At 38.7% G+C, this 27,306-nt stretch overlaps 2 protein-coding genes across 7 annotated transcripts in view; one reads left to right on the forward strand and one right to left on the reverse strand.

Moving 5' to 3' along the window:
- ERP44 (endoplasmic reticulum protein 44) overlaps positions 1 to 10,780 on the reverse strand; it is a 94,031-nt gene extending 83,251 nt beyond the window's left edge. The window contains exon 1 of the mRNA XM_007089278.3: positions 10,460 to 10,780. Coding sequence (XP_007089340.2) covers positions 10,460 to 10,753 — 294 coding nt within the window. The 5' untranslated portion in view covers positions 10,754 to 10,780. The remainder of the gene's footprint in view (positions 1 to 10,459) is intronic.
- Positions 1 to 27,306, forward strand: part of INVS (inversin) — a 172,465-nt gene that overhangs the window by 5,560 nt on the left and 139,599 nt on the right. For 3 of the 6 annotated variants that reach the window (XR_006210653.1, XM_007089272.3, XM_042964752.1), the window contains exons 1-2: positions 10,942 to 11,073; positions 13,830 to 13,959. Coding sequence is in view for 5 of the 6 variants with exons in the window: in XM_007089272.3 (XP_007089334.2) it covers positions 13,854 to 13,959 (106 nt within the window). In the remaining variant the exon portion in view is untranslated. Of the gene's footprint in view, positions 1 to 9,590; positions 9,735 to 10,941; positions 11,074 to 13,829; positions 13,960 to 27,306 lie in introns of those variants that run through there. The other 3 variants (XM_042964746.1, XM_007089277.3, XM_042964745.1) reach the window with 3 other exon arrangements.

Here is a 27,306-nt window from a genome sequence, read left to right on the forward strand (position 1 = left end):
GCAGTTCACGAGTTCAAGCCCCACGTTAGGCTCTGTGTTGACAGCTCAGAGCCTGGAGCCTGCTTCGGATTCTGTGTCTCCCTCTCTCTCTGCCCATCCCCTGCTCACACTCTGTCTCTGTCTGTCTCTCTCTCACTCTCTCAAAAATAAATAAAACCATTAAAAAAAAAATCCAAATGACTAACTCCCTCACCTAGGTTAAGGCTCACCTTCATGAAGCTTACCAACTACAAGTCCTCTATGCATTCCTGATCTTCCTTACTACCCCAGCTCTACCTTTTTCCATACGCTTAACAAAATTATTGAGCACAACTTGTATAAGGTATTATACTAGAAAGTGAGATCTAATAATAAGAGAATGTGATACTTTCTACTACTTTTTGTTCTATAAAATCATAATAGAAAACATGTAAATAATAACAGCTCCTACGAGTCAGACATAATACCTATATTATTCCTTAGAAGTTAATAGGCAAGATAAAGTAGCAGATCCAAGATTTGAGCCCAAGTCTCTGACTCCTAAACTGAACATTCTTCTAAAAACTTTCTCCTTAGCCAATATACTTTCAAGTTACCATTAAGGGAAAAATCCTTCAAATTATTTCTGGAAGATATGAGCACAGGGACAATTAAAAGAACCAAATATTTTTGCGACACTGTGGTACTTTTGTTACTTGTGAGTCTTGTGAGATCATAAGACTTCCTATTAGAATCAGTATCCATTCTTAGTAAAAACTGGTGCTATCAAGAAAGCTTAAGGAATGAGTCAATTTGAATAGCTGTTTTCTAAAAAAATATTTTGACTATAGGGAACCTGGGTGGCTCAGTTGGTTAAGTATCCAACTCTTGATTTCGGCTCAGGTCATGATCTTGCAGTTCTCTACTCATGAGATCAAGCAGGACTGGGCTCCCTGCTGACAGCACGGAGTCTCCTTGGGCTTCTCTCTGTCCCTCTCTCTACCTCCCTCCTTCCCTCTAAAAATAAATAAAGAAACTTAAAAAAAATAAAAAATTATGCTGACTACAAAAAAAAAGTAGTTCTTTCTTCCTAGCTCTTTCAGATGTGAAATCATTACAAAGTGTATGCTTCTCACCAGCTAGCTAAGATTTTACTGCACTTGGGCCAAAACCATAGTAATAAAAGTCAAAGGAACTAAGAATGTCCAAATTTTCTTTTCTCAAGATAACTCTAAAATCACAAGTTATCTGACACTTGAAACTGTTCTTTCAAGCAAAGAGATAGACTTCAATGTGGTGTTAATTTCTTAAACGTTGGCATTTCCCCTCTACATTTTCCAAACCTTCAAATACAACAAAACAGCTCAAAAACAGGCATGTAAACATGAGAGTATCTTGTCCAAAGGACTGACAAATTTTAACTCCTTTTAATGTAAGTATTAAATATTAGTCTATCTTCATGAGTTCATATAATTTCTGGCCATTCTGAAACAGGCAGAAAGAGATTCACATTAATTTGTGGATTTAATCAAATTAGAACATTAGGCTCCTGGCAAGGGTATCCTTCTGATACCTGAAACAAACAAAAGGTATCAACAGGCCAACTTTTTACAGGCCTCAAAAGGGATTTCTAAAATGTAGCCCTCAAAAGGGATTTTACCACAGCCCTCAAACTGCAAGCCCTCAAATTCCAAAATCACAGTTAGAGTCCATCAGAATGCCCATTAGATTCCCAGAACGGGGTATTCAATCCTACTCAATATTCAGTTGAAAAACTAAGGCATCAAGTAAAAAAATGACTTGCCCTAAGCGACTGTGAACTAGTGAAAGAATCAATACTAACACATAAACTCTTACTTTCTAGTTTAACTGAAATCTGCTAGCAAGCAACCAAAAGCCAAATCTGTGCTCACTGATAAGATTACTGACATTTTCCAGGTTACCATTGTCGCTCTCCAGGCAAGACATATGTTGCTCACAAGCTGTGAAACACTATTTGAGACATTTTCCTCATTCTTTATCTCAATTCGTCTTGATTTCTGAGGTGGACAGCAACAACAAGACCTGAACAGCACTATCCAATAGCACTTTCTGCAACAATGGAAACATTCAATTATCTGCACTGTTCCATAGAGTAACCACTAGTCACTTGTGTCTTTTGAGCACTTGAAATAGAACCACCACAGCTGAGGAATGGAATTTATATTTTACTTAATTTTGATGAACTTAAATCTACAGCAAAACTCTAGACAACTATACCTTCAGTCATTATTACTGCATGTGATCCACTCATGGTTCTTACATCCCTTCTCGCCTACTGAAGCAAGCAAGACACTAACGGTACAATATACCACAGAAATAAGAGAGATATCCAATTCCTTTCTTCCAGGGTCAAAAACTCTTCTGATTCCTGAAGAACTGTTCCTAAAACCTCTTAAATCCAATCACCAAATTTCCCACTACTAGACTATGATAATTTTAAGGAAGAAATGAAAAGGTATTCATACTCTCCTATTCATTCAACAGTTTTCTTTAGCTCAATATACTACTAGAATGCTTGTCTGAGATGATTTCCTTCTTCTCTTTCATCTCTTTTCTCTGTTATATTAGCAATTTTCATGTCTACAAACTCGGATGACCTAGAGTTAAATGTAATGCTCAAGGTTTTGCATAATGGGAAAATCACAGGTCGGGAGGAATCATAGTGATCTTGACCACAGTATCACTGAGGGAATCAAAGCAGTTAGAATTTGAGTTCAATCTTTACAATAACATAACCAAGACCTGAGAATCACGGCAATACAGAAGAAACTTTTCCAAAGTGGCATTTTCCCTCCCTCTTGAATGGAGTAATTGGAATGCAGTGAGAATCCACTGAAGACCATGATTTTTACTTTGGCTAAGGTAATAATGAGCTGTTTTAAAGGAAACTGGCCAAAGGGTTTGCCAACTTCTTGAGGGCCAATTCTGACATCTGGCCATGTCAGCAAGAGAGCAAGATTTCTTAAAAACAAAAACAAACAAATAAACACCACCACAGGTATTCATGTAAAAGATCTATTAAGTTATTCAAAGGCACAACCCTTTTTATTCATTGTATTCAGGACTGAAAATCAGCCCATCAATTTCACTCTTCAAGGCCATACTTATCTTTCAAGAAGACTTCTCGGATTCTTCCATTGAGAAGTAATTTTTTTTTCAAACATCTACAGCTGTACTTCTCAGACTTTAATGGTCATATATGAATCAGCTGGGTACAGTTAAAGTGCAGATTGATTCAGCCAGGGGTGGGGGCATTGGAAGAAACTCCCAGTTGATGTAGATGACTAGGCTTACAACCACACTTCTGGGTAGGAGATCTATGAACCACTTCTACAAATACCTTACAGGCACCTATCACTTTCCTTTTGGAATTTTAATTATTTACATACACATCTTTTCTTCCCAACTGAATTATAAATTTCTTGGAAGCATGATATGCATCTGAGTTATATTTTTCTCTTCCACAGCAGATAGCAAAAGGCATTCAAATGACAGGAAGCAAGGAAAGAATAATACCAATGCCATAAAGTTCCTGCAGCCTGGGCCACAGATAGTTCCTTTCTATGGAATCAAGTGTAGGCTAAAGACCAATAAATGCTATGAAAAATCAAACTTTGTAATCACTTCCTTGGTTAAATGAAATGGAGCACAGCAATGGTCAAAATCAGAAAAGTTGTGACCAAAGCATGCTTTTCCTTGCACTGGATGAGAGGAGGTACAGGCCAGCAACTTGTTGAAAAGGCAGATTTTTTGAGAAGATATCCAATTACATTGTAAGTATACTAATTAGGGGAGTTGAACTCCTTTCTGAAAAACAAAAGAGACTAAAGAATCCTTGAATCACTGATTCCAATGTCCTTAACCTTATACACTAAAAAATCTAGTTAGGTGATTTATCCAAGATTACGATGTTAAGTACATGGAAGAGACAGAACTTGTACATAAATGCCCTGACATGAAGTCCACAATTCTTTGCACTCTGCTACCTTTTGAACAGACATTAAATGAATAGACAAAGGAATACCACGTTCCATTATTCCTAGACTATATCTTGTGAGTATTTCCATTCTGATTTACTAGAGGAAGAGTAAACAACTCCCTGAAAGGACAATTTGGTACAATGTATCAGAAATGCCAAAGAACAGACATGCCATATGACCCAAGAAATATAATTCTAGAAAAGTATCCTGAGGATGTATTTGGAGATATGCAGTAAACATCATATGTATCTTTTGTACATATTTTTCTGTGAAAAATTGGAAATAACCAAGATCCAAATGTCTTCACAAAAGATGAAGTAAATTATAGTGCATCTAAAAGCTAAATTATCATAAAGCTATTAAAAATCATGGTTTATAGAAAAAGTTTTCAATAACTGCAGCAATCAGAAGTCTTCCCCAAGGCTTTTCAAGTTTTAACCCATCACAAATATTACTGAATTCAGAGAGAGTAGTACTTTCCAGTGCCTCTCATTCTAGCTGCATCATAGAATCACCTAAGGAAATCATGAGTTAAGAACTTGAATGCAAATGGACTTTACCCATAAAAAAAGCTCAGTCACACACATTGAAGGAGAATCAAATTGAAATGCATTGAGATACCATTTCTCACCTATCAGAGGGACAAACACCCAATCTGTCAACATCATACCTCTGTTGACAAGGATACAGGGAAATTCTGTTACACTGCTGGTGAGACCACAAACTGGCAAAACTCCCGTGGAGAGGAATTTCACAGAATCTAGCAACAGCTACAAAGTTACCTATACATCTACTGTGGGCCTTAGCAACTTAATTACAGGAGTCTACCCCAAAGATACACTAGCAAAAATATGTATGTACCAACTAATCTTTGCAGAACTATTTGTTACAACAGAAGAATGGAAACAAGAGTGGATGTGGCACATCTACCAAGTGGAACAGTAAGTTTAAAAAGAAATAACGATATCTCTATCCTGATCTCTAGGATACACTTTTTTTTATTATTATTTAAATTCCAGTTAGTTAACACACAGTGTAGTATGTATTAGTTTCAGGTGTATAGTTTAGTGATTCAACACTTAAATCCACTTTTAAGTTTAAAAGGGAAAAAAAGTAAAGTATATGCTATGATTTATCAAAGGGGAGGGAGAAACATATACACAAACACAGACTGCCTACTCTTAAAAAAAAAGCAATTAAAAATTGAAAAATTTTTAAAGGTTTCTTATATCAGGAGAAAAGCATACAGACAGGAATAGAAGCTAGATTTGTCCAAATATAGTTTGCTTTATAGGTTTGGTTTTTGGAAGCAGTAAATTTTACATAATTATACACTAGAAGGTAGGTTTTTCGAAGCTAAAAAAATGAAAGCTAAATGAAACAAATGAATTTAACTAAACAGAGTTGGTGGCTGGTACCACATAAATTACAAATTTATAGGAAACACAAGGAATAGAGAAACATAAAACCACGCACAAGGATATTAGCAGTATCCGAATATGGGAAATTCTGCAGGACAAAGGATCCAGTTTCCTCAACAATAAATTACAAGGAAGAAAATGAGGAGAGAGAACATAAAGATTTGTAAAAATTTTTTAAGAGACACATGAACCAATTGCCATGTATGGACTTTATTTGGCTCCTGCTTTCAATTTGTTTTAAAAAATTTTTTGAAGCAATCAGGAAAATCTGAACATTGACTATATATTTTATGATACAAAGAAATTTGTTTATTTTTCCAGATTGATAATGCTATTCTGGGTTTTGTTTCGTTGTTTAGTTCTTATCTTTTAAAAAGACATACTAAAGAAAAAAAAATCACCAGGGACATTTTTTTCTTTAACAAAACAATGTTTGAGTCCCACAGATATAACTGGTGGGGTAAAGGGCCAGACATTATTTTATTAAAACTGCCCCAGGTGATTCTAACCAGCAACCAGGTTTTGTAAACCACTAATCTAGAGCAAGTAATATCAACCAAATAAATAACTCACCTAGTTATGAATGAAACTACAAGTACCCAAAGTACTCTTGTTGAAGACTGTAATCTGTATTTATTATTGGTATTAATGGCAATAATGACATCTCTGAATTCTACTGTACCTATTTTTAAGGTACTTATAAATTACAATTATTTATTATATATAAATTATAAATTATTACTTATAATTAAACAAATGTTTACTTAGCTCTCTGATTTACTTAGCTTTCTAACTTAAGCAAATTTTTCTTGGGGTGCCTGGATGGCTCAGTCAGTTAAGCATCCAATTCTTGATTTTGATTCAAGTCATGATCTCATGGTCACTGGGGGTTCTGTCAACACAGAGTCTGCTTGGGATTCTCTCCCTCCCTCTCTCTGTCTCTCCCTGACTTGCTCTCTGCCTCTCTCTCAAAATCAATAAACTTAAAAAAATTTTTTTATTCCTGGCTTCCTATACCTATTGAACAAGCCAGGAACAATGTCAAAAGCCTTCATGTCCAGGCACGATGCAATTAGAACTGGTAAGAACTTATGATCCATAAACACAATTATCAAGAAACTCAAGACAAAACATCTTCAATAAAGCCACTGGAGTGTTACAAATCTCTGAACCACAGAAGAGGCTACTTAGAATAAATTAAACAACTTCATCCCAATTTAGTCTTATTTCTCTTATTTCACCTTTCCAGAACTCATACACAACCAATGCAGCAAGAACAACTGCTAAGAAATAATTAAGGGGAAAATAATCAGTTTCAGTCCTAAATACATCCATCCCAGACAGAAAGATAAGCAGAAAAAGGTACTGACTTTTTTACTAGAATGACAAATGAAATAATATCCTGTGAGCTGCTATGTAATGACTGTCACATAACAAAGTGAAAACATGATGCCATGCTATATCTGGCCAGGTGCTTTTCTCTGATTCAAGTAGAGCGCCTTAAAAGCACACACACCTGGAAGCAATTTCCCAATCCAGATACTATATACCTGGGTCTGCAGCAGATAATCATTGCTATCTCCAGCATTCAAATCATCCACAAAATATGATGAACAGTTACGGGGGCACAGATTACATACAGTTCAGAACTAAAGTTATAAATACACACCAACTGGATCAATCTAAACCGTAACAGAAACAAAATAAACAGTGAGGGATAGAGAAGATATCAGGAGGATGAAGCGCTCACTGCATTTGCCAGGTGACTCAAATGTCTCTTCTGATTTGTCCCAAATCGGTGCATCTAGAATACCTCACTTTGTCTAAGGCATACTGCAAATTCAGTGGAGTTTAAAAATAATTTAAAGGCAATGGGGGGATTTCCTAAAGCAACCCTGGGGGGCAGGAAGAATTCATTCTCTAAGACCTCGATTTTAAATATACACATATATGTTTAAAAAGTTGTATATATAATATATAAATACAAATGCAAAATACGTATGAAAGCCCAGGAAAAAAGTTATCACACTGAGCTTATGTTTTAAGTTACCCATCCAAGAAAGGCTTTTTAGGCATACAGTGATGATGTTCCAAAATGTTTTTGAGATCAGGGAAAAGAAAAATATTTTTCTACAGAAGTTTAGGATTATAAGGGTCACCTGGGTGGCTCAGTCAGTTGAGCATCCGACTTCGGCCCAGGACATAATCTCAGGGCACTGGGCTCTGTGCTGACAGCTCAGAGCCTGGAGCCTGCTTCGGATTCTGTCTCCCTCTCTCTCTGCCCCTCCCCCACTCACACTCTGTGTGTGTGTGTGTGCGCGCGCGCGTGTGTGTCTCAAAAATAAATATTAAAAAAAAATTTAAGTTTAGATTTATATGTTTCAGCTATTACCTTATGAACACCACTAAATCTGAATAGATCTAGTTCTTTAGGGCTGAAGTACATAGTTTCCTTAATAAAAAAAAATATCGTAGTAAGGGAACATACAGCTTTTTAGGGCAGGCTATTTGAGGGAAAAATGATGACCTCAGCTAGATGAGAACTTGGATATTCAATGACTGTATGTGGGAGGGAATAACTTGAAGTCTGAGAGGGGAAGTTGGAGGGAAGAGGAAGAAAGTACACTGGGGAAGATAAAGGACATATTTTTAGACAGGTGGGATGCTGAGTAAGCAGGTTCCATCACTAGAACAGAACTACCAGTTAGATAAGTAACTCAAGCAGTGATTAAACAGATGTTTTATAAATATGTGCTAACTAGTATATGATTATTAAAACTATTTGGTAAACACTGTGTTCAAACTGAATCTAGCTTGACTTGTAATTCTAGTTTTATTAAGCCTTTTCTTGGGCTTTATTTTCCAGAGCATTAATTTTCTAGGTATTCTCCAAAATGTCTTCCAAGTTTCTATTTCTCTACATTTACTTAAATATACAAAATGTTAACTAGACTTTAGTATTATTAGGGGAAAAAAAGTCTTTTTATACTTAATAGGACTTGGAGATTTTACATTAAAAGCAGGAATTATTTCAAAATAAATACTTTCTCCTTCTTAAACTTAGTCCTACAACCAAACATAACATTCCAGGAAAGTGCATCTGATGTCATCTTCCTATTCAGTATTTCAACTTTTCTTTCTAATGTCTTTAGACTTGTATCTTTTTGGTCTTTGTTTGTTTCTTGTTTTTTTAGTAACCTAAGAGTAATTTCTAGCAGACAACTCATAATTCAGACATTTTATGAATAGGGAAAAGGTTAGTATCTAGGAGAGCAATCTCTAGTAACAATGAGCTTTAATCCAGTACTTCTAGAAGGAAAAGAGAAGCACAGTGTATAATGAAATTATCAAAAATAGCTCTATACAGAAATATGGCCTTTTGTAGCAATGTGGATGGAACTGGAGAGTGCTATGCTAAGTAAAATAAGTCATACAGAGAAGGACAGATACCATATATTTTCACTCTTATGTGGATCCTGAGAAACTTAACAGAAGACCATGGGGGAGGGGAAGAAAAAAAAAAAAGTTAGGGAGGGAGCCAAATCCTAAGAGACTCTTAAAAACTGAGAAGAAACTGAGGGTTGATGAGGGGTGGGTGATGGGCATTGAGGAGGGCACCTGTTGGGATGAGCACTGGGTGTTGTATGGACAAATGGAAATTTGACAATAAATTTCATATTTAAAAAAAAAAGCTCTATACAGAATATTGTCCTCTATACAGAAGTCACTCACTGCTGTATAAGAAGTGACAATAAGACACTTCATCATTTAATATTACATGTTTATATTCAACTTTTCGTTCTCAAAAGTACTTTAACATCCCCTTTAGATTTTCATAGTGCTTTTTCTCTGAAAAGATCCAAATGTATGGCTTTTGAATATGAATTTTAAATCAGAAAGAAAAGACAGGGAGAGGAGAGAGAAATTAAGCGAACTTCAAATACAAATATTAAAAATGTAACGTGATATGGTGGAGTAAGCACTGTAAGTCAAGAGACCTGCTTCAGGTCCCAGTTTTGCCAGGAACCAGCTATACGCCTCTGAGTCACTTAATTATGCTTTTTAAGTTGCTAAAGAAAAGAAAAAAGTGATTTTTGATTTAATGTTTACCTTAAATTCGGCTTTTTAAAAATCTACAATTAAAGTATTTTCAAATATTGTATTGTAATAACGGCTCGATGAAAAGCACGTCATTTTGCATATGGAGTCCGCTTTCACTTCTGTCTCTATTTGACTTGCAGCCTGTATTACTTAGGTTGCACATTCAAGATGTACTTTGGAGAAAGACGGACTGGGGAAAGATTCCTTTATACGATGGTATGGAGCCAAGCAGGTGAGGGAGAGTTTAGGAATGAGTGCAAATGTATGCAGAAAACCTGTTCATTCTCAAACTAGGAGCACTGAAAAAGACTTCTGCTTAAATTTCGGGGTGGGGGTGTGTGTGACAAAATCTGAGGGAGGCCTTGAGCTGAGGTTTTCAGATAATCACTGCCTCCACCCTTCAAACATTTATTCTCCTGGAAGACTCCAAATCTGCCTCCAGTTCCGGGTTCCCAACCAATCGCATCAAGCCACAACAGAGGGCTCTGCCTACCCGGGCACCGTTTCAGGGCTCTTAGTGTGAGATTCACACGACCCCAGCACCTGTCGGCCTTCCCAAGAGGGGACGGGAAGGAACAGTAGGTCTTCCCCCCCCAACCCCGTCCTCTTCGATTCCACCCACCACCAGGTCCAAAAGCCCTCGAGACTGAAACAACCTCCGTTAGCCTGGGGGAAGGGAGAGCTCCTCGCCCGTGACCCTCCCACGTATCCTTCCCCCACCGCTAACTCTCCAATTTACAGAACCCAACCTCCGACTGTGGTTTCTCAGGCCTCGGGTACCCCGGGCCTGGGAAGCGTAAAGACGCGTGCGGAGAGTGAAGACAACGGGGGAAGGTGCACTCTTCGCCACCAGAGGAAAAGATAGGAAGGCAAGGGTGGGGGCAGCGGTGTTCCCCCTTAACTAGGGCGGGAGGCCGCCCGAGCGTCTGTCGAAGGGTCTGTCATTCCTTCACTCACCAGGAGCAGCAGGGAGCATCTAAGGTCGGGTAATGATAGGAAGACGGCAGGATTCATGGTAACGTCGGGGTCCGCGGCTGGGACTGGGCAGGGTTGGGTTGGGTTAGGAAAGGGCTGGGCTCCGGGAGCCGGCGGCAGCGGACGATCGTCCCGGCAGCGGCTCCTCGTCCTCTGGACCCGGAGCTCCAGCGGCGAACACCCGGGACAACTTCCAGAGAGGCCTCGCACACCCTCACTTCCGGGTCCTGCCCACCTCGGAGCATATTGGGAAATGTAGTCCTGCACCACTCTCATCGAGCACGTCACTGGGCATCCAGAACTTCTTTCCCATCAGACTCTCCGCCTAGGTCCACCGAGTTCTCCGCGCGCGGGGCCCTGTGGGATACAAAGAGCCGAGGGCGGCGAACCTCTGTTTTTAGAGGATGGGAACTACAATTCCCAGAGGGCAGTGCGAGGGAACGCCTCGGGCGGCCTTCCGAGGGGTTCTGCTAGTTTCAGCGCGGTGGGGTCTGTCCCAGTCGGCTGTAGTGTACTGTCCTGGCGGGAGGGGCGGCCCACTGCGGGTCGTGCCTCCTGGAGCCGCCCCCGGGACGTGAGTCCTGGAGGAGGCGAGGGTGAGTAGGAAGGGGCCTGGCTGGGGAAGCTCCGATCGATCTGCATCGCCTTGGCCCCTACCTCAAGCTCAAGGCCCTCCTGGCCTCGGCTCTGGCCTGATCTTTCATCACTAGCCTCCTCGCCTGCTGCCTTTTCTTTCTGCGCTAATTACTGCATTATAAAGTCGGAGCCGCCTATCAGGGCCTCCGTTGAATGAGTGGATGCCGCATCTCTAATTGTGGGCTCGTAGAAGGAGTAGATCCGGGACAAAATGGGAAAGCACGTTGTAAACTGAGAAGCGTAACTGTGATCGCTACTAATGCATGGATCCCTACCTACAGGACAGTTACGAATTTCGTCAGCCGAGCCGTTCAGGATCTTAACCTGGCCCGAGTTAGCTCCCCAGCCTCACCTGTAAATGCCAAGCCAGGTCCCCGTGTCCCACCTGATAGCTACACAATCAGTACTAAGTACCTGGGAGGCATTCTGCTTTTTTGTGGTTCTCCCTACTCCTTGCCTGTACTCCAGCTTTCCTCTGCCTTGGAATGGCCTCAGCCCCTTCTCTATCTGGAATGCCATCTCAAATGTCACCATCTCTGAGAACTTGCCAAAACACCAACCCTTTAGTCCTGATCAAAATGAGTCTTTGCTTGTGACTGCAGCACCACTAGTCTTGTACAGTTATATTATTAGAAGCATTTATTACACTGGCTGGTTTTATAATTAGTTAATGATACCTGTACATTATAACTGACAAAGTAGTTTTGATGTTCATTTATAAAAATTATTTACAAAAGACATGAGTACTAAACGTGTGTGTGTGTGTGTGTGTGTGTGTGTGTGTAACTAAAAAAGGACCCTAGAGAATGCTTTTCCCAGTGTGACATTATTAGATGGTGGCAGAGCCAAGACTTTTAGTTAGGTCTCCTCTCTCCTAGTCCTGTGTTCTTATCCTTATACCACTCTCTACCTGTCTGACCAAAGAGAAATGGGGAATTAAAAAAAGATCAGACGCTCATGAGTATAACCTCTTTAGTCCAAGAAATTAAACTTTGATCCTGCTCACCCTCTGGACTTAGCACCCAGCCTATGACTTTTCATTCAACAAACACTGACTGAACACCAGCTATGTACCTGTTACTATGATAAGTGCTAACAATTACAAGGTGAAATATATAAAAAATATATTTAACTGAGATCTAAACAGTGTATTTTTCAAAAGGCATATGAAGAGGCTTGTCTGTGTGTGTGATTCTGATATGCCTAAAAGTGATCACTTAGAATCTAAAATGATACGTATTAGAGTTCAGAGCAGTGCCTAGTACATAGCACTCAACTTATTGAATGGATCAACGGTCTACCTTTTTAATTGTTCGTATTTTACAGGAAATCAGAGAGCTGAGGTAGCCTAAGGAGATGCTATTTATTATTCACAGAATCAGGCCTAGAGCCCAAGTGCAATTCCTCTTTTACTGTGTTCCCGCCTCCATCCATTTTGTAGCTTCTTTCAAGTCATTTTAATATAATCCTGTCTATGACAGTGGTCTTTCTGACATGACAGACATGACAGAAGTGTCTCACAAAGCCCATATTTTCTGCCAGCATGTTAACTCAAATTGTCAGCAAAATAAAGACATGAAGAGCTGACCTTTACCAAAATTAAGAAAACACTTTCACTTTGAGGCAGAATTTGAACGAATAATCCTTGTCAATGACAATACAAGTACTAGCTCATCAGTAGTGATAAATTTCTCCTACAAAACTCCCGGATCCTTAGGAGTCACAGAGATTGGAGTGACACTTTGGTGAAATCAGAAGAGGGTTTGTCTGCCCCTTTGGCAGCTATTAAATGGATGATTAGCAGCTGCTTTCTTTAGATAGGCGTGTATGCTCCAGTTTCCCATGCTCACCATGACTCCCGCTGGGTCTTACACTATTTACTTTCCTGGTCCTTGCAGGCATTCAACTGGGGAACTTTGATATAGCATCTTACATTTAGGAAGGAAGTTTAAAATCATAGATGCAACTACCCCTTTGTCCTTGAATTCTTCATGCTGCATTTCTGACATAATCCAGCCTCTGCTTCAACAGTCTTATGCTACAGAACTCACTATTTTTCTATGCAGCTGAGTTTCTAGAAGGTTCTAGCAAAACATATCGGGTTACCAGCCAGAACAAAATTTTTCTAAATGAAATATGGTTGATCCTAATGATGTGGTTTTTCCAAGTAAAATCCTGAGGTCGAGATCTCAAGCTAGGTATATTTCCTTGATGGGCAGAAGGCAAAGACAAATAAAAATTGTCCCTTTCGGCAGCATGAGAGAAAGAACTAAGTGCTTTCTAATTTAGCACTTAGATCTAGTTGATTCTGACCTGACAATAAATTCACATCATACCCATTTTGTGGCTTGATCATCACCTTTAATCCCAATATCAAATCTGATGTTTATTATTATGTGGAATCACAACAGAAGTCACTGTGGCTTTTGAGCCCTGTGCCTAAGGTTAAATACTGAGCCCCTCTTTTTTCCCTCGGGTAGCCCCTGAGAAGAGTTGTGGAAGCATCCATCCCTCTCATTTTCCAGATGACCAACTTGTACAAAGGGTCATTTATTTGGCCAACATTGTGGCAATTCTAGGACCAGGATTGCAGACTTTTTGAATCCTAGTCAACTATTCCAATTCAGCCATATTTATAACATACCCACTCAGTATGGATGAGACAGCTTTCAGAAATGTTTCCTGCATATACTCATGGTTTAAATCATTGTTTCAGGGTGCTCCAGTTGTGGAGAAGACTATGAACAGGTCAGAGAACTTGTTCTTTACTGGCTCCTCATTAGCATCCCAAGTTCATGCTGCTGCCATTAATGGAGATAAGGGTGCTCTTCACAGGCTCATCATAGGTAAGTGGTCCCCATAAATACAGAACCTTTAAAAATAACTCTGTCCTAGGGGAGTGTGTTAGTCTTAGTTGCAGTGTACTTATACATTTTAATGGCAATGTATCATTATTTATATTTCATACCAGAACTTGAACAAGAAAGTAATTAAGTCCTAAAACTTAAAAAAAAGAAAAAAAAAAAGTTTAGGATTAGGTAAAAAGTACTTGAGAAATATCTGTATGTTTGACACTAAATCTGGATATGTACTCAAAGGTGCCAAGAGAATTAATTCATCTTTATAATAACAGAGATCTAGAATGAGATAGTGGATAATGATCTTCAAAATTTAGTATATACCCAAAGTACTAAAGCTTGCAAATAACTGAAATTGTAATGACTTAAAATTGATTAAGTGTTCTCCCTATCATTGAGTCAATTGATTGAAATAGAGTCAATGTTCTCCGTATCATATACATAGAGGTCCATATAAAAATGCTAAAGGGAGAGAGCAAAGTGAGTAGGAGAGAGAGAGAGTATTCAGGGACAAAAATGGGTAAGGATTTTTCAGATATTGTAAAAACCTCATTTCCAGCTAATCAGAAGTCATTTATTTATTTAAAGAAAATAAATAAAAATGTATATTAAAAAATTTTTTTAATATTAAAAAAAATTTTTAATTAACATTTTTATTTATTTTTGAGAGACAGAGAGAGACCGAGCAGGAGAGGAGCAGAGAGAGAGGGAGACACAGAATCCAAAGCAGGCTCCAGGCTCTGAGCTGTCAGCACAGAGCCCGATGCGGGGCTGGAACTCATGAACCATGAGATCATGACCTGGGCTGAAGTCGAACGCTTAACCGACTGAGCAACCCAGGTGCCCCCAAATGTATGTTTTTTAAATCTTTTCACACACCAGTGTCTAGTGACGTGATTGACGACTTGGACTGTAAAATAAAGTTCACACTACTTCAATTTCCATACAGGTTCCTTCAGAATTTATTTTTGCCCTACCTTTCCAGTTTCTCGAAAACCTTCTATCCATGCACCCTAACCCCTGACTAGGGGTTCCATTCCCTAAATGCCATGAATTTTATCTGTCTCCTCTTTTCTACCTCCTCATTCTCTTTTCTACTACACTCCTACTTATCTTTAAAGACAAAATTCTTTTACTACATCCCCTGTGCAGGCTTCTCTTTTCTATCAGAGACGTTCCCTCCTAATACCTCAACTTCATGTCAGCTACCGCATCCACAGTTATTTCCTGGAATGAGACATCTTCCACTGCCTCTGAGCCACTCATTCAAAAATTCCACCATTCAATTAAAACGCTTACTTCCAGTTCACCCACTAATGAGAACAATAGTTTTTCAAGTCATTAAGACTTGCAGTCCATTATCTTCTGCAGTTTCAACCATCTATCTCCTTTTGTCTTTTTCTCTCCTGCCATTGAGCCCTGATCCCATAGTCTACTGTTCAAATTCGTACCTAAGAAAAATTATCTTTTCTCCTCACCTTCTGTTGCACCTGGCTGTTGCAACCCCAGCTATAAATGGACCTAATGCCAACCCCCGAACAATTTAACCGGTCACAAAGATTGGTAGCACCCTAATGTGGTTACCTACCTCAGATAGGCACCCAACACTTTCTACTCATTATCCCACATTTCTCCATAAAGAGTGTTTCATACCTTCTCAGTCTCCTGAAATCTCTGGCCACCAATCCTCCCTCCCTCCGCTCTCATCCAATGCTTTATGTTCCCTACAGAAAATGAGCTTTAAGAAGGAACTCCCTCACCTTCCAGCATATCTAGAAATCAACCTACATCTGCATCCATCTTCTTTTCTCTTCTCTCTTCTCTTCTCTTCTCTTCTCTTCTCTTCTCTTCTCTTCTCTTTTCTCTTCTCTCAAACAGACCAAATATCCCCTTCTGTCAAAGGTCAGTTCATCCACATATGTTCTGTATTCCATCCCTTCCTATCTTCTCAGGGACCTTGCTCCATTTTGTGTATAAACTTCTGATTACTACCCCTTCAATCTTTTCTTCTATATTCTTCCCATCAACATGTAAACATGCTCTAATGTCTCCATTACTTAAAAATCCCTTCCCAGGGAGCCTGATTGGCTCAGTCGGTTAAGCATCCAACTTTGGCTCAGGTCATGATCTCACGGTTGGTGAGTTCGAGCTCTGCATCAGGCTCTGTGCTGATAGATGCTGGAGCCTGCTTCAGATTCTGTGTCTCCCTCTCTCTCTGCCCCCCCCCCTTGCTCACACACTCTCTCTCTCTCTTAAAAATAAGTGGTAAACATTAAAAAAAAATTTTTTTAATCCTTTCCCTATTCCTTCATCCCCCTCGAGGAGCTGCCATAGCTCTCCATATCTCTTGACTTCCCTCATAGCTGTATCAGTCATAGCCTGAACTGCTCTGGCAGTTACTTAAGAAAGATAGAAGTATATTTTATTCTCATCATAGTACAAAGATAAGTGGGCAGTCTATGGTGGCCACTTCACAAAACCATCCAGGGAGGCTGCTAGGACGTGGCTGTCTCGTCAACATGTGGCTTCCATCTTGGGTCAAAGGCAGATACTTCTGTTGTAGCCATAGCCCAGCCAGCAGGGGTGGAGAGAGTTCAGAAAAGCCATTTGTCACTTAGGAGGTGGACTGGACTTAGACACAGAGCCACACCTATGACAAAGGAGGCTAAGGTATCTCTCCTTTGATGACATCATGCCCAGCTAAAGCTCAGAGTGCTCAATTCTTAGGAAAGAAAATAATCAGAGAATGGATATGGGTGAGGGGTGACAATTGTCACTCTCAGTCACCAAAACCAAGCTTCTTGAGCTATCTGCACTCCACTTCATTACCTCAATCCACTCTTTTATTAAAAGAAGACAAAACATACTTATTTAGAAGTATATATAGGGGCGCCTAGGTGGCTTGATCGGCTAAGCGTCCGACTTCGACTCAGGTCATGATCTCACGGTCCGTGAGTTCAAGCCCCGCATCAGGCTCTGTACTGACAGCTCAGAGCCTGGAGCCTGTTTCAGATTCTGTGTCTCCCCTCTCTCTCTGCCCCTCCCCTGTTCATGCTCTGTCTCTCTCTGTCTCAAAAATAAATAAACGTTAAAACAATTTTTTTAAAAACAAATAAATAAAAAGAAGTATATATAGAGAGAAGTACATGCAACTTATATGTAATGTTAATAAATAAATATAAAGCAAACATCTATGTAACTGCCATTAGGTCAAGAGACAGAGAACATTGTTCCCCTAGAATCCCCTAATACCTTCTACCCTACTCCGTGGAGTAATTTGCTTTCTTGACTTTTACAATAATAATTACATTGTAATTTTACTACCTAGGTATAGATCTTAAACACTATAGTCTAGTTTTGCCTTTTTGAACTTTTTTTAAGTGTTCCATGTTTTCTTGTACTGAAAGCTATGTATACAGTTTTGTCATTTTCCTGCTCAAAATTCTTTGCTTCCCATTATACGTGGAATAAAACTTAAGAGTGCACCTGTTCCTCTTTCCCTCTCCAGCTTCACCTTTATCCACTCTGTTCCAAGAAAAACTTGCTCTCTTTCATTTTCACAAACCCACCAAGCCCTTTTCTGTCTCAGGGCTTTTGCTGGAAATACTGTTCTCCCCATTTTCTATCTGAACAAATCTTACTCATCCTTCAGTCCTCAGATTTTAGGTCATTTCTTCAAAGAGACCTGCCCTCAACATCCAGTCTCAGTGAAATTTTTTTGTTGTGTTCTCTCTTAGAACTCTGCAGGGTTTTCTTCATTGAACTTGTGTATTTATACATATGACTATCTTAATATCTCTCTCCCATAAGCTAGTAGCCTCCATGAGTATAGACTGTGTCTGTTTAATTCATCACTTTATTTGCAAAACCCAGCACGGTTCTGGACACATAATAGAGACAGGAGATATATTTGTTGAAGGAGTGAATAAATGTTACAATCATTCTTTTAAGTACCTTTCCTCCTAAGAGGCCTATAATCATTTTGAGGGTCAGGATTAATGGTGAATCAAGTTGAATCAAATTGAATTAAATTAAACTGATTTGAGAGGCAGGTTAGGATAAAATTCCATTGGAAATTTTTTTTTTGTAACTCAGAATACCTCAAGAAAAAAATGTCTTATAAAAGGAACTCTTGGGGCGCCTGGGTGGCTCAGTCGGTTAAGCAGCCAACTTCGGCTCAGGTCATGATCTCACAGTCCGTGAGTTCGAGCCCCGTGTTGGGCTCTGTGCTGACAGCTCAGAGCCTGGAGCCTGTTTCAGATTCTGTGTCTCCCTCTCTCTGACCCTCCCCTGTTCATGCTGTCTCTCCCTGTCTCAAAAATAAATAAAATGTTAAAAAAAAATTTTAAATAAAATAAAAGGAACTCTTTATTATTTTAATGAAAAATAACCTTCAAAGGAAACAAAACACACAGTGTTTTATAAATTAAAAACGGTTATACAGACTCAGTCATACAAATTAACTAAGTGTTGCATAACAAAACTTGAAATATTCTTATAACTTTAAATCCCAAAGAAATAAAAGTCGTTAAAAACAAAGCAGGACAAAATTCTGTGAAACCAGCATAGAGCTGATAAATTTATTTTATAAATGAGTTCCTTCTGTGTTCTATCATCTTGCTTCATTACCAAGTTTGAGCTGTTAACACTGCTCATCTTTTCAGAATTCTGCTGTCATGTCTTTTGAGAAAAGACCGTCATACCTGTGCTCCTGGCATTTCCCAATATTTGTATATCTCTATCAAAGTAATAACTGTTTCATCTTACATTTCAGTGTATCTTATGTATTCTTTTATTTAATGCATTTTGACGATCTCTGAATAGCTGCTTTTTCTCTTTCCTAAACTCATAATATAGTACTACAGATGAATAATTTTTTTTCTTGAATCTTTGCTCACCAACTGCTCACTAAACTCATTCACTTTATCATTTTCTGTTTTCCCTTCTCTGTTTCCATGGAGAAGTATGTCAGTGATGTGTTCGACTCCATGGAAACAGATGAGCATCTCTTTCTACATACACAACTAATTAAATCGAACACTTTCTATGCTGTCCATTGTTCTGGAGAAGGACTGAGGAGGCTTTCTCTGAATGAGACATCATTTTAGAAGCGATTTTTAGTGTTTAACCTAATACAACGGATTAATGTCTTAACATAACATTATGTCCTCGATTCAGATGATTTAGGGCTCAATCTTGGGCCCCAAAAGCATAAACATACATACCAAAATCCTTACATATTATGGTTGTCATTTGTAGATATGTAGCTTTTTCTCTTAACTTTAAATTCAGATAATTTGGATGAATACCAGTGATACAGTTGATAATAAAATTTAGTAGATTCATATTAATACTATACAATGTAGTATTGTAGAAAAGATGTGGATTTTAGAGTCACATAAATCTGAGTTTTGAGTTCTGGCTTTGTCATTTCTTCGCTGTATTACCTTGGGTAAGCCACTTAATCTTTTTGAGCCTCAATATCCTCATCTGAAAACCATAGACCATAATGCTTTATGTGAGCGTTCAATGGGGTAATGACTGTAAAACATCAAGGGTAACTATAGTTAATAATACTGTATCATTTATTTGAAAATTTCTGAGAGAAAAAAAGAAAGTTTTTAAGAGAGCAGATCTTAAAAGTTCTCATCACAAGAAAAACTTGTAACTATGTGGTGACAGATGTTAACTAGACTCACTGTGGTGATCATTTTGCAGTAGATACAAATATTAAATTATTATATAGTCGACCTGAAACTAACATAATGATATATGCTGAGTATGTCTCAAAAAAAAAAAAATCCAGCATCATACTTGACACATAGTAGACAATAAAAAGACCTTGTTACTGTTATTATTTTATCAGCTTGGACTTAACTGTAAAATGATCCAGGCTTACATGGTTTTAGAAATGTCTCAAAATGAAAAATTACTAAATGCAATGAAGAATAGTACTGTTTTCTTTGTGAAGACTAAACGGAATAATTTGTAGATATGCATAGTGCGTAATGATTGATCGGACCATCACTGCTAATAGCGTTTGGGGTTGTTTGAGTGGTCAAGTGACAAGACAACACCATTCTGATTATACCACAACTTTTGATGCCCCATCCATGTTCTAAACAAGTGTAAACCTCTTGAGTTATTTTCTCTTTTTGACTATGACCTCTCCCAGCACAGTAGTTTAGTATGGCAAGGAGTCTCATAAGTAGCAGACCAGTGACATTATTTCAGGTTAACATCTTACTTTACCTCAACCTTCACCTTAAACTTTAGGGTCACTAAATGTTTTATGAATGTTAGCTCGTGTGTGTGTGTGTGTGTGTGTGTGTGTGTGTTTATCAGCCTACATTTGTATGTACTCATAATAGTAATAAAATTAGCCAGCATTTCATAAAGTCATGTTCTATGTGCCAGACACTATATAAGTGTTTTGCAACTCATTAACTCATTTAACAGCAAAACACTACAGAGTTTTGAATACTCTTATTACCCTCCTTTTATAGGTGAGGAAACCGAGGTGTAGAGAGATTTAGTGACTTGTCTGTAAGTAGCAGAACTTAGATTAGAGCCTGGAAGCCTGATTCCAAAGCTCATGCTTTTAACTACTAAACTATGGATCCTCCAGGCGTGGAGATATCTCTGTGTACACGTGCACATTCATATGTATGGATACAGAGAGAATGAGAAACACAAGACAGGAAGAGCTGATTAGGTCTAAACCTTGACTGACGAACTGAATGGTTATCTAAATAGGACTTTTCCTAACCTTTTTGGCAATCTGGTAAAGCTTATGTACCCCTTCTCAAAAATATGTTTTTAAGAGCTTACGCATGGTATATAGGGATCCAAAGTAAAGTAGCTATGTTGAAGTACGGTTATCAAACTATTTTAAAATTATGATATTGCAGTATACCTACAATCATATTTTATTGATACATTAAATAGCAAGGTCTAATGGAAGATCTAACAAGTATAATTTCAAAATAGCAATGAGTTTAAATGCTATTTTAAGATACCACAATAACTATAATGAGATAATATGTGATAATATTTTATAAAATCTCAAGTGATCTCAAAATGTAATATGTCCCTTATTATTATTATAATTCTCATTTTATATGTTAGGACACTGAGACTCAGAAGTTAAGAAATTTAGTTGTAAGGTTAATAACTGCACAGCTGAGACTCAAACCAATTTATTTGATTTTGAATTCTATGTTCTCTCTATTGTTTCCATGTTGCCTTTATAACAATAAGCGTGTAGTTTTTATTTTTTTACATTTATTTATTTTGAGAGAGAGAGAAAGGGACAAAGAGAGAACCCCAAGCAAGCTCCACATTGCCCGAACCCATGAACCGTGAGATCATGCCCTGAGCCAAAATCATGAGTCAGACGCTTAACCAACTGAGCCACCCAAGTGCCCCTAAGCAAATAGTTTTTTTTATTTTTTTAATATTTATTAAAAAAAATTTTTTTAATGTTTTTACTAATTTTTGAGACAGAGTATGAGCAGGGGAGGGGCAGAGACAGAGGGAGACACAGAATCCGAAGCAGGCTCCAGGCTACCAGCACAGAGCCTGACACAGGGCTCGAACTCACAGAGTGTGAGATCATGACCTGAGCTGAAGTCAGACGCCTAACCGACTGAGCCACCCAGTTGCCCCAGTGTTTATTTATTTTTTGAGAGAGAGATAGAGCATGAGCTGGGGAGGGGCAGAGACAGAGGGAGACACAGAATTGGAAGCAGGCTCCAGGCTCTGAGCTGTCAGCAGAGAGCCTGACACGGGACTTGAACTCACAGACTGTGAGATCATGACCTGAGCTGAAGTCAGACGCCTAACCGACTGAGCCACCCAGTTGCCCCAGTGTTTATTTATTTTTGAGAGAGAGATAGAGCATGAGCTGGGGAGGGGCAGAGACAGAGGGAGACACAGAATCTGAAACAGGCTCCAGTCTCTGAGCTGTCAGCACAGAACCCGATGCAGGGCTCAAACCCACAAACCATGAGATCACGACCTGAGCTGAAGTCGGATGCTTAACCAACTGAGCCACCCAGGTGCCCTTGGTTTTTAAATGACCACAAATGCCTTCCCAAGATTGTAGCAATACAAAAGGTGTAATGTATGAAGTGGGCGAAAGCAGATGAAATGCATCTTTGATGCCACACGCAGGTAACATTTTACAACAAGCAAATAAAAGGTTAATAAAGAATGCTGGGGGCACCTGGTTGGCTCAGTCGGTTAAGCGTTCGACTTCAGCCCAGGTCATGATCTCATGGTTCATGAGTTCAAGCCCTGCATCAGGCTCTGTGCTGATAGCTCAGAGCCTGGAGCCTGCTTCGGATTCTGTGTCTCCTCTTTCTGCCCCTCCTTAGGTCACGCTTGCACTCTCTCTCTCTCTCTCTCTCTGTCAAAAATAAATAAACTTAAAAAAAAAGAATGCTGGATTTGCTCATGTTGGACAGTGTGGCACAGTAGCTATTAGGTAGCAGCTATCACTGTAAGTGACAGTCATATCTTCTAACTGCTAAGTTGGAGCTCTGGTTTCTGCACGTACCAACCCATTAACCATCCAGACTCTTCTGCTTCAGCTAGCCTTAAAATAACTGCATGCTGTGGAACGGTGGCCTTCCAGTCACGGTCCCATCTCAGCTTTCTGAGCTATGTTCAGGCTGAGCACATGCAGAATGCCAGCCCCCGGTAAGCAAGCACCATTTGGTCATGGATTAGAGGCTATCTCCACAGTCGCCAGAGTAATTAAAACAACAGAGCACACTAGCCAGCTGCTTTCTATATTAGCTGCTCCTGGCAGGAATTCAAATTTAAGTGCACTGCTGTAGAGTGAATATGAGTTTACATCCCAAACCCTACATGTGTGCAACGTATTGCAGTTACCAAACACTTCCAAACAGGAAATTATTTCACTCAAACATCAAAATAAGCTGTTGTGCAGACTGGACGGGTATTGGCTGAATGCTATAATTGAGAGACCTAAAGAAGGGGGGATGGTAGGTCAATTAAGGCGCAGAACTCTCTCGGTTATTATTCCCTTTTAGCCAGGAAGCTTAGAACCTGATAGGATTCCCGTTACTCAGAAACTAGCCATAGAGCCTCTGTCCCCTAAAGCAACTCAAAACAGGACCTAAATGAAGCTGAATGCTGCTTTTCTAATCAGGAATAGGGGATACATGCTTTCAGACTCCTCAAATACACAAATTCTGCCACATAGGCAGGCACAACATACTGGATGGTGGCCACATAACCCAATTAAATCTTCTCTGTTGGCAAGTGTCATAACGAGTCACGCAAAAACAAGTATTTCAGGGATTGAAGAGGAGGCTTGAAGTTTCCCTGTACCTTACAGAAGACTTGGGAAAAACATAGCAATTGGCCTAAAGTTCTATATCCTAGGAGGTACAGTTACCTATTAACCCCATGGTGTTGACTTCACTTTGGCCCTAAGAAGCCTAGTCAGGTAGCATTATCCCAGTAGATGATGATTGCCTCCATTTCTGAACATGTGTTCTTGTGACCACAGTTCCCAAATCTTCTCCCTCAGTAACATGTCCAATGAGAAATGAAACCTGAATTACCATCATCTTGCTAATCCTACATACTGCTGTAGGATTACAGCACTGGAAGCCAATACAGTGGCAGAGAGTGCCCTTCCATCATGAAAGACAACTAGAGACTGGTCTTGTTTGCATATTCTCTAGAAGTATCATTTTAACTCCACCAGGGCTCAAATGATAAAAGGAACATGCTCTACCTATAATATGGTTTAGTTTTATTAATGAGTTTGGGTTTAAGTGAGTCCTTATCTATAAATGCAGTGATAGAATCTCTGGAAACTTCTGGATTAGACATTAGACATTGTGGAGGGAATAACACCCAGCACTGTGTTACCACTCAGCACAGGGGCTTCTATTATCAGATACGGTGAATCAGATGCAGAAGTTGCCTCTATCTCCCAAACTGAGATTCTGAAAAAGAACACCTACCTCCTCTAGGAGTTATACACAAATTGTAAGTCTCTTTCAGATCTCAAAAGCGATGACCTCTCTTGCTTTATTACCAGGATACATGGAAACGTGAATCAGCAAAACGAGTTATCTAAGAAACTAAAAAGTACTTCTGGGTCCTAACACATCCAAGATTTAAATATATATTGAAATATATTATTTATTTATTTATTTATTTATTTATTTATTTATTGATTTATTTTTATTCATTTTTGAGAGAAAGAGACAGAGTGCGAGCGGAGGAGGGGCACAGAGGGAGACAGAGAATCTGAAGCACGCTCCAGGCTCTGAGCTGTCAGCACGGAGCCTGACGCAGGACTCGAACTGACAAACCACGAGATCATGACCTGAGCCGAAATTGGGCACTTAACCAACTGAGCCATCCAGGTGCCCCTATACTGAAATATTTAGAGCTAACACAGTAGCTTAATCTCAGGCACAAAACAACTAAAACAGAAGTGTGACACCTTCTCTTTCTTCTCCTAGCATTTATATTTCCCTTCAAAAATATTTCATTTGAACAGCTTTAGCAGAGTTTATGCCAAAGCACCTTAGAAGTCACTGGCTTCCCTCATTTTCAACTTGTATGTGGTTACCCTCAACTTATATATGAATACCTGATCGTTGTCTGTGATGAAAGTAGGAAATTTTTTTTTTCACTTAAAGTACATGTCAGGAAGTATCTTTTGTTGTTGTTTTAAAGTAAACTTTATTGAGGCATAATACACTAAATACAGTAACCCCAATCCTTGCTACTCTAGAGTTACTTAATTTTAACAAATACGTAGTCATGTAATCGCCACCATCAAGATATAGGCAAGTTCCATCACACCCCAAAATTTCCCTGTGTCCCTTTATAATCAATGCGTCTTCACATCCCAGCCCTTGTAACCACTGGTCTGTTTTCTCTCCCTACAGTTTTATCTTTCCAAGTATGTGGTGTAAATGAATACCATATGCACCCTTTGAAACAGAGTTCTTTCACTTAGTATAATACATTTGAGATTTTTTTCCTGGTTGAGTAGGTCAGTAGTTCATGCCTTTTTATTACTGAGCAGTATCCTACTGTATGGATGACTACAGTTCTTTTGTCATTCTCCACTAGAAGGCCAATTGGGATATTTCCAGTTTTTAGCAATTATGAATGAGACTTCCTTAAATGTCCAAATACAAGTTTTTATGTGAACATCAGCTTTCATGCTTTTGTTTCTCCTGAGTAAACACCTAAGAAAGAGATTATTGGGCCATGTAGTAAGTCTATGTTTAACTTAATGAGAAACTGGCAGTTTTCTGTAATGGCTATACCATTTTGAACTCCTACCAGTGATGGCTGAGAGTTCTCATTGTTCTGTATCCTCACCAGTGTTTGGTATTGTCAGGTTTGTTTTTAGTTTTGGTTTTGTTTTAACCATTCTAATAGATGTGTAATGGCATCACATCATGGTTTGAATTTATATTTCCCTGTGTATTAATGATGTTTGGCATCTTTCTACATGTGTATTTGGTGAAATTTTTCTTTAAAACTTTTACCCATCTTTTAATTTCATTATCTGCCTTTTTATTATTCAGTTGTAAGAACTCTTTTTTGGGGGGGTGTTGAATTTTATAAGTTCTTTATATTTTTTGGATACTAACCCTTTATCAGATATGTCATTTGCAAATATCTTCTCCCCTTCCATAGATTGCCTTTTAGTTTTGTTGGTTTATTCTAGGTAGAAGACTTTATCAGATATGTGTTTTGCAAATATTTTCTCCCAATTTGTGGCTTGTCTTTCTGTTTTCTTAACAGTGTCTTTCAAACAGCATTTTTAATTTGGGTGAAATCCAATTTATTGATTTTTTTAATGGATTGTTCTTTAGTATCGTGTCTAAGAAATCTTCGTCTAACTCAAGGTCACAGAGATTGTCATTTTTGTTTACTTCTAAGAGTTTTATATAGTTATAAAGGTGTTACATTTAAGATTATGATTCACTTTGAGATAATTTTTGTATATGGTGAAAAATATAGGGAAAGTTTTTGGTTTGTTCATTTTTTTAGTTTTGTGTATGGATGTCCAGGTTTTCCCAGCACCATTTATTTAAGATTATCCATTGGTTTGCCTTTGCACCTTTGTCAAAAATCAGCTGATCATATACATATATGAGTCTGTTCAGTACTCTCAATTCTGTCCTATTGATCTAAGTGTCCTTTTTCGGCCATTTAACTTAAATTTGAATTTATGGGCGTAAAATTGTTCATAATATTTCCCTATTTTCCATTTAATGACTTCAGGCTCTGTAGTGTTGTACCTGCTTTCATTTCTGATATTGGAAATTTCTGTCTGCTCTGTTTTTAATGATCACTCTGATCAGAGATTTATCAATTTCAATGTTTTCCAAGAGCCAACTTTTAGTTTCATTGATTTTTTTCTAGTGTTTTTCTAATTTTAATTTCATTGATCTCTGCTCTTATCTTATTATGTACTTCCTCTGCTTGATTTGGATTAAATTTGGTCTTCTTTTTTTAGTGCCCTAAGGTAGAAGTATAGATCATTGATTTGAACCTATTGTTCTGTTGTAATACAAGTATTCAATGCCGTATATTTTCTTCTAAGTCCCCTCATGTGGGGGCGCCTGGGTGGCGCAGTCGGTTGAGCGTCCGACTTCAGCCAGGTCACGATCTCGCGGTCCGTGAGTTCGAGCCCCGCGTCAGGCTCTGGGCTGATGGCTCTGAGCCTGGAGCCTGTTTCCGATTCTGTGTCTCCCTCTCTCTCTGACCCTCCCCCGTTCATGCTCTGTTTCTCTCTGTCCCAAAAATAAATAAAAAACGTTGAAAAAAAAAAAAATTAAGTCCCCTCATGTGTAGAGTATGAACCTTACAACAGTACTTTTATTTTCATTCATTTAATTATGTTTTTTAATTTCCCTTGAGATACTCTCTTTAACTCATGGATTATCTGTGTGATGTTTAATTCCCAAATATTCAGTGATTTCCCATTATATTTCTGTTATTGATTTGTAATTTAATTACATTATTGTCAAAGAATATGCTTTGTATGATTTCACTTCTTTCTTTAAAGTTTATTTATTTATTTTGAGAGAGAGAGAGAGCGAGCAAGCACAAGAGGGGGAGGGGCAGAGAGACGGAGGGAGAGAGAGAATCCCAGGGTGGGGCTCAAACTCCTGAACCTGAGTTCGATCGTGACCTGAGCCAAAATCAAGAGTTGGACACCCAACTGACTGAGTGACCCAGGCACCCCTGTATGACTTCACTTCTTTAAATCTGTTAATGTTTGTTTTATGACCCACTATATGGTCTATTTTGGTGAAT

Source organism: Panthera tigris, chromosome D4 (assembly GCF_018350195.1).
Source record: "Panthera tigris isolate Pti1 chromosome D4, P.tigris_Pti1_mat1.1, whole genome shotgun sequence".
In the NCBI taxonomy this organism is placed as follows: domain Eukaryota; kingdom Metazoa; phylum Chordata; class Mammalia; order Carnivora; family Felidae; genus Panthera; species Panthera tigris.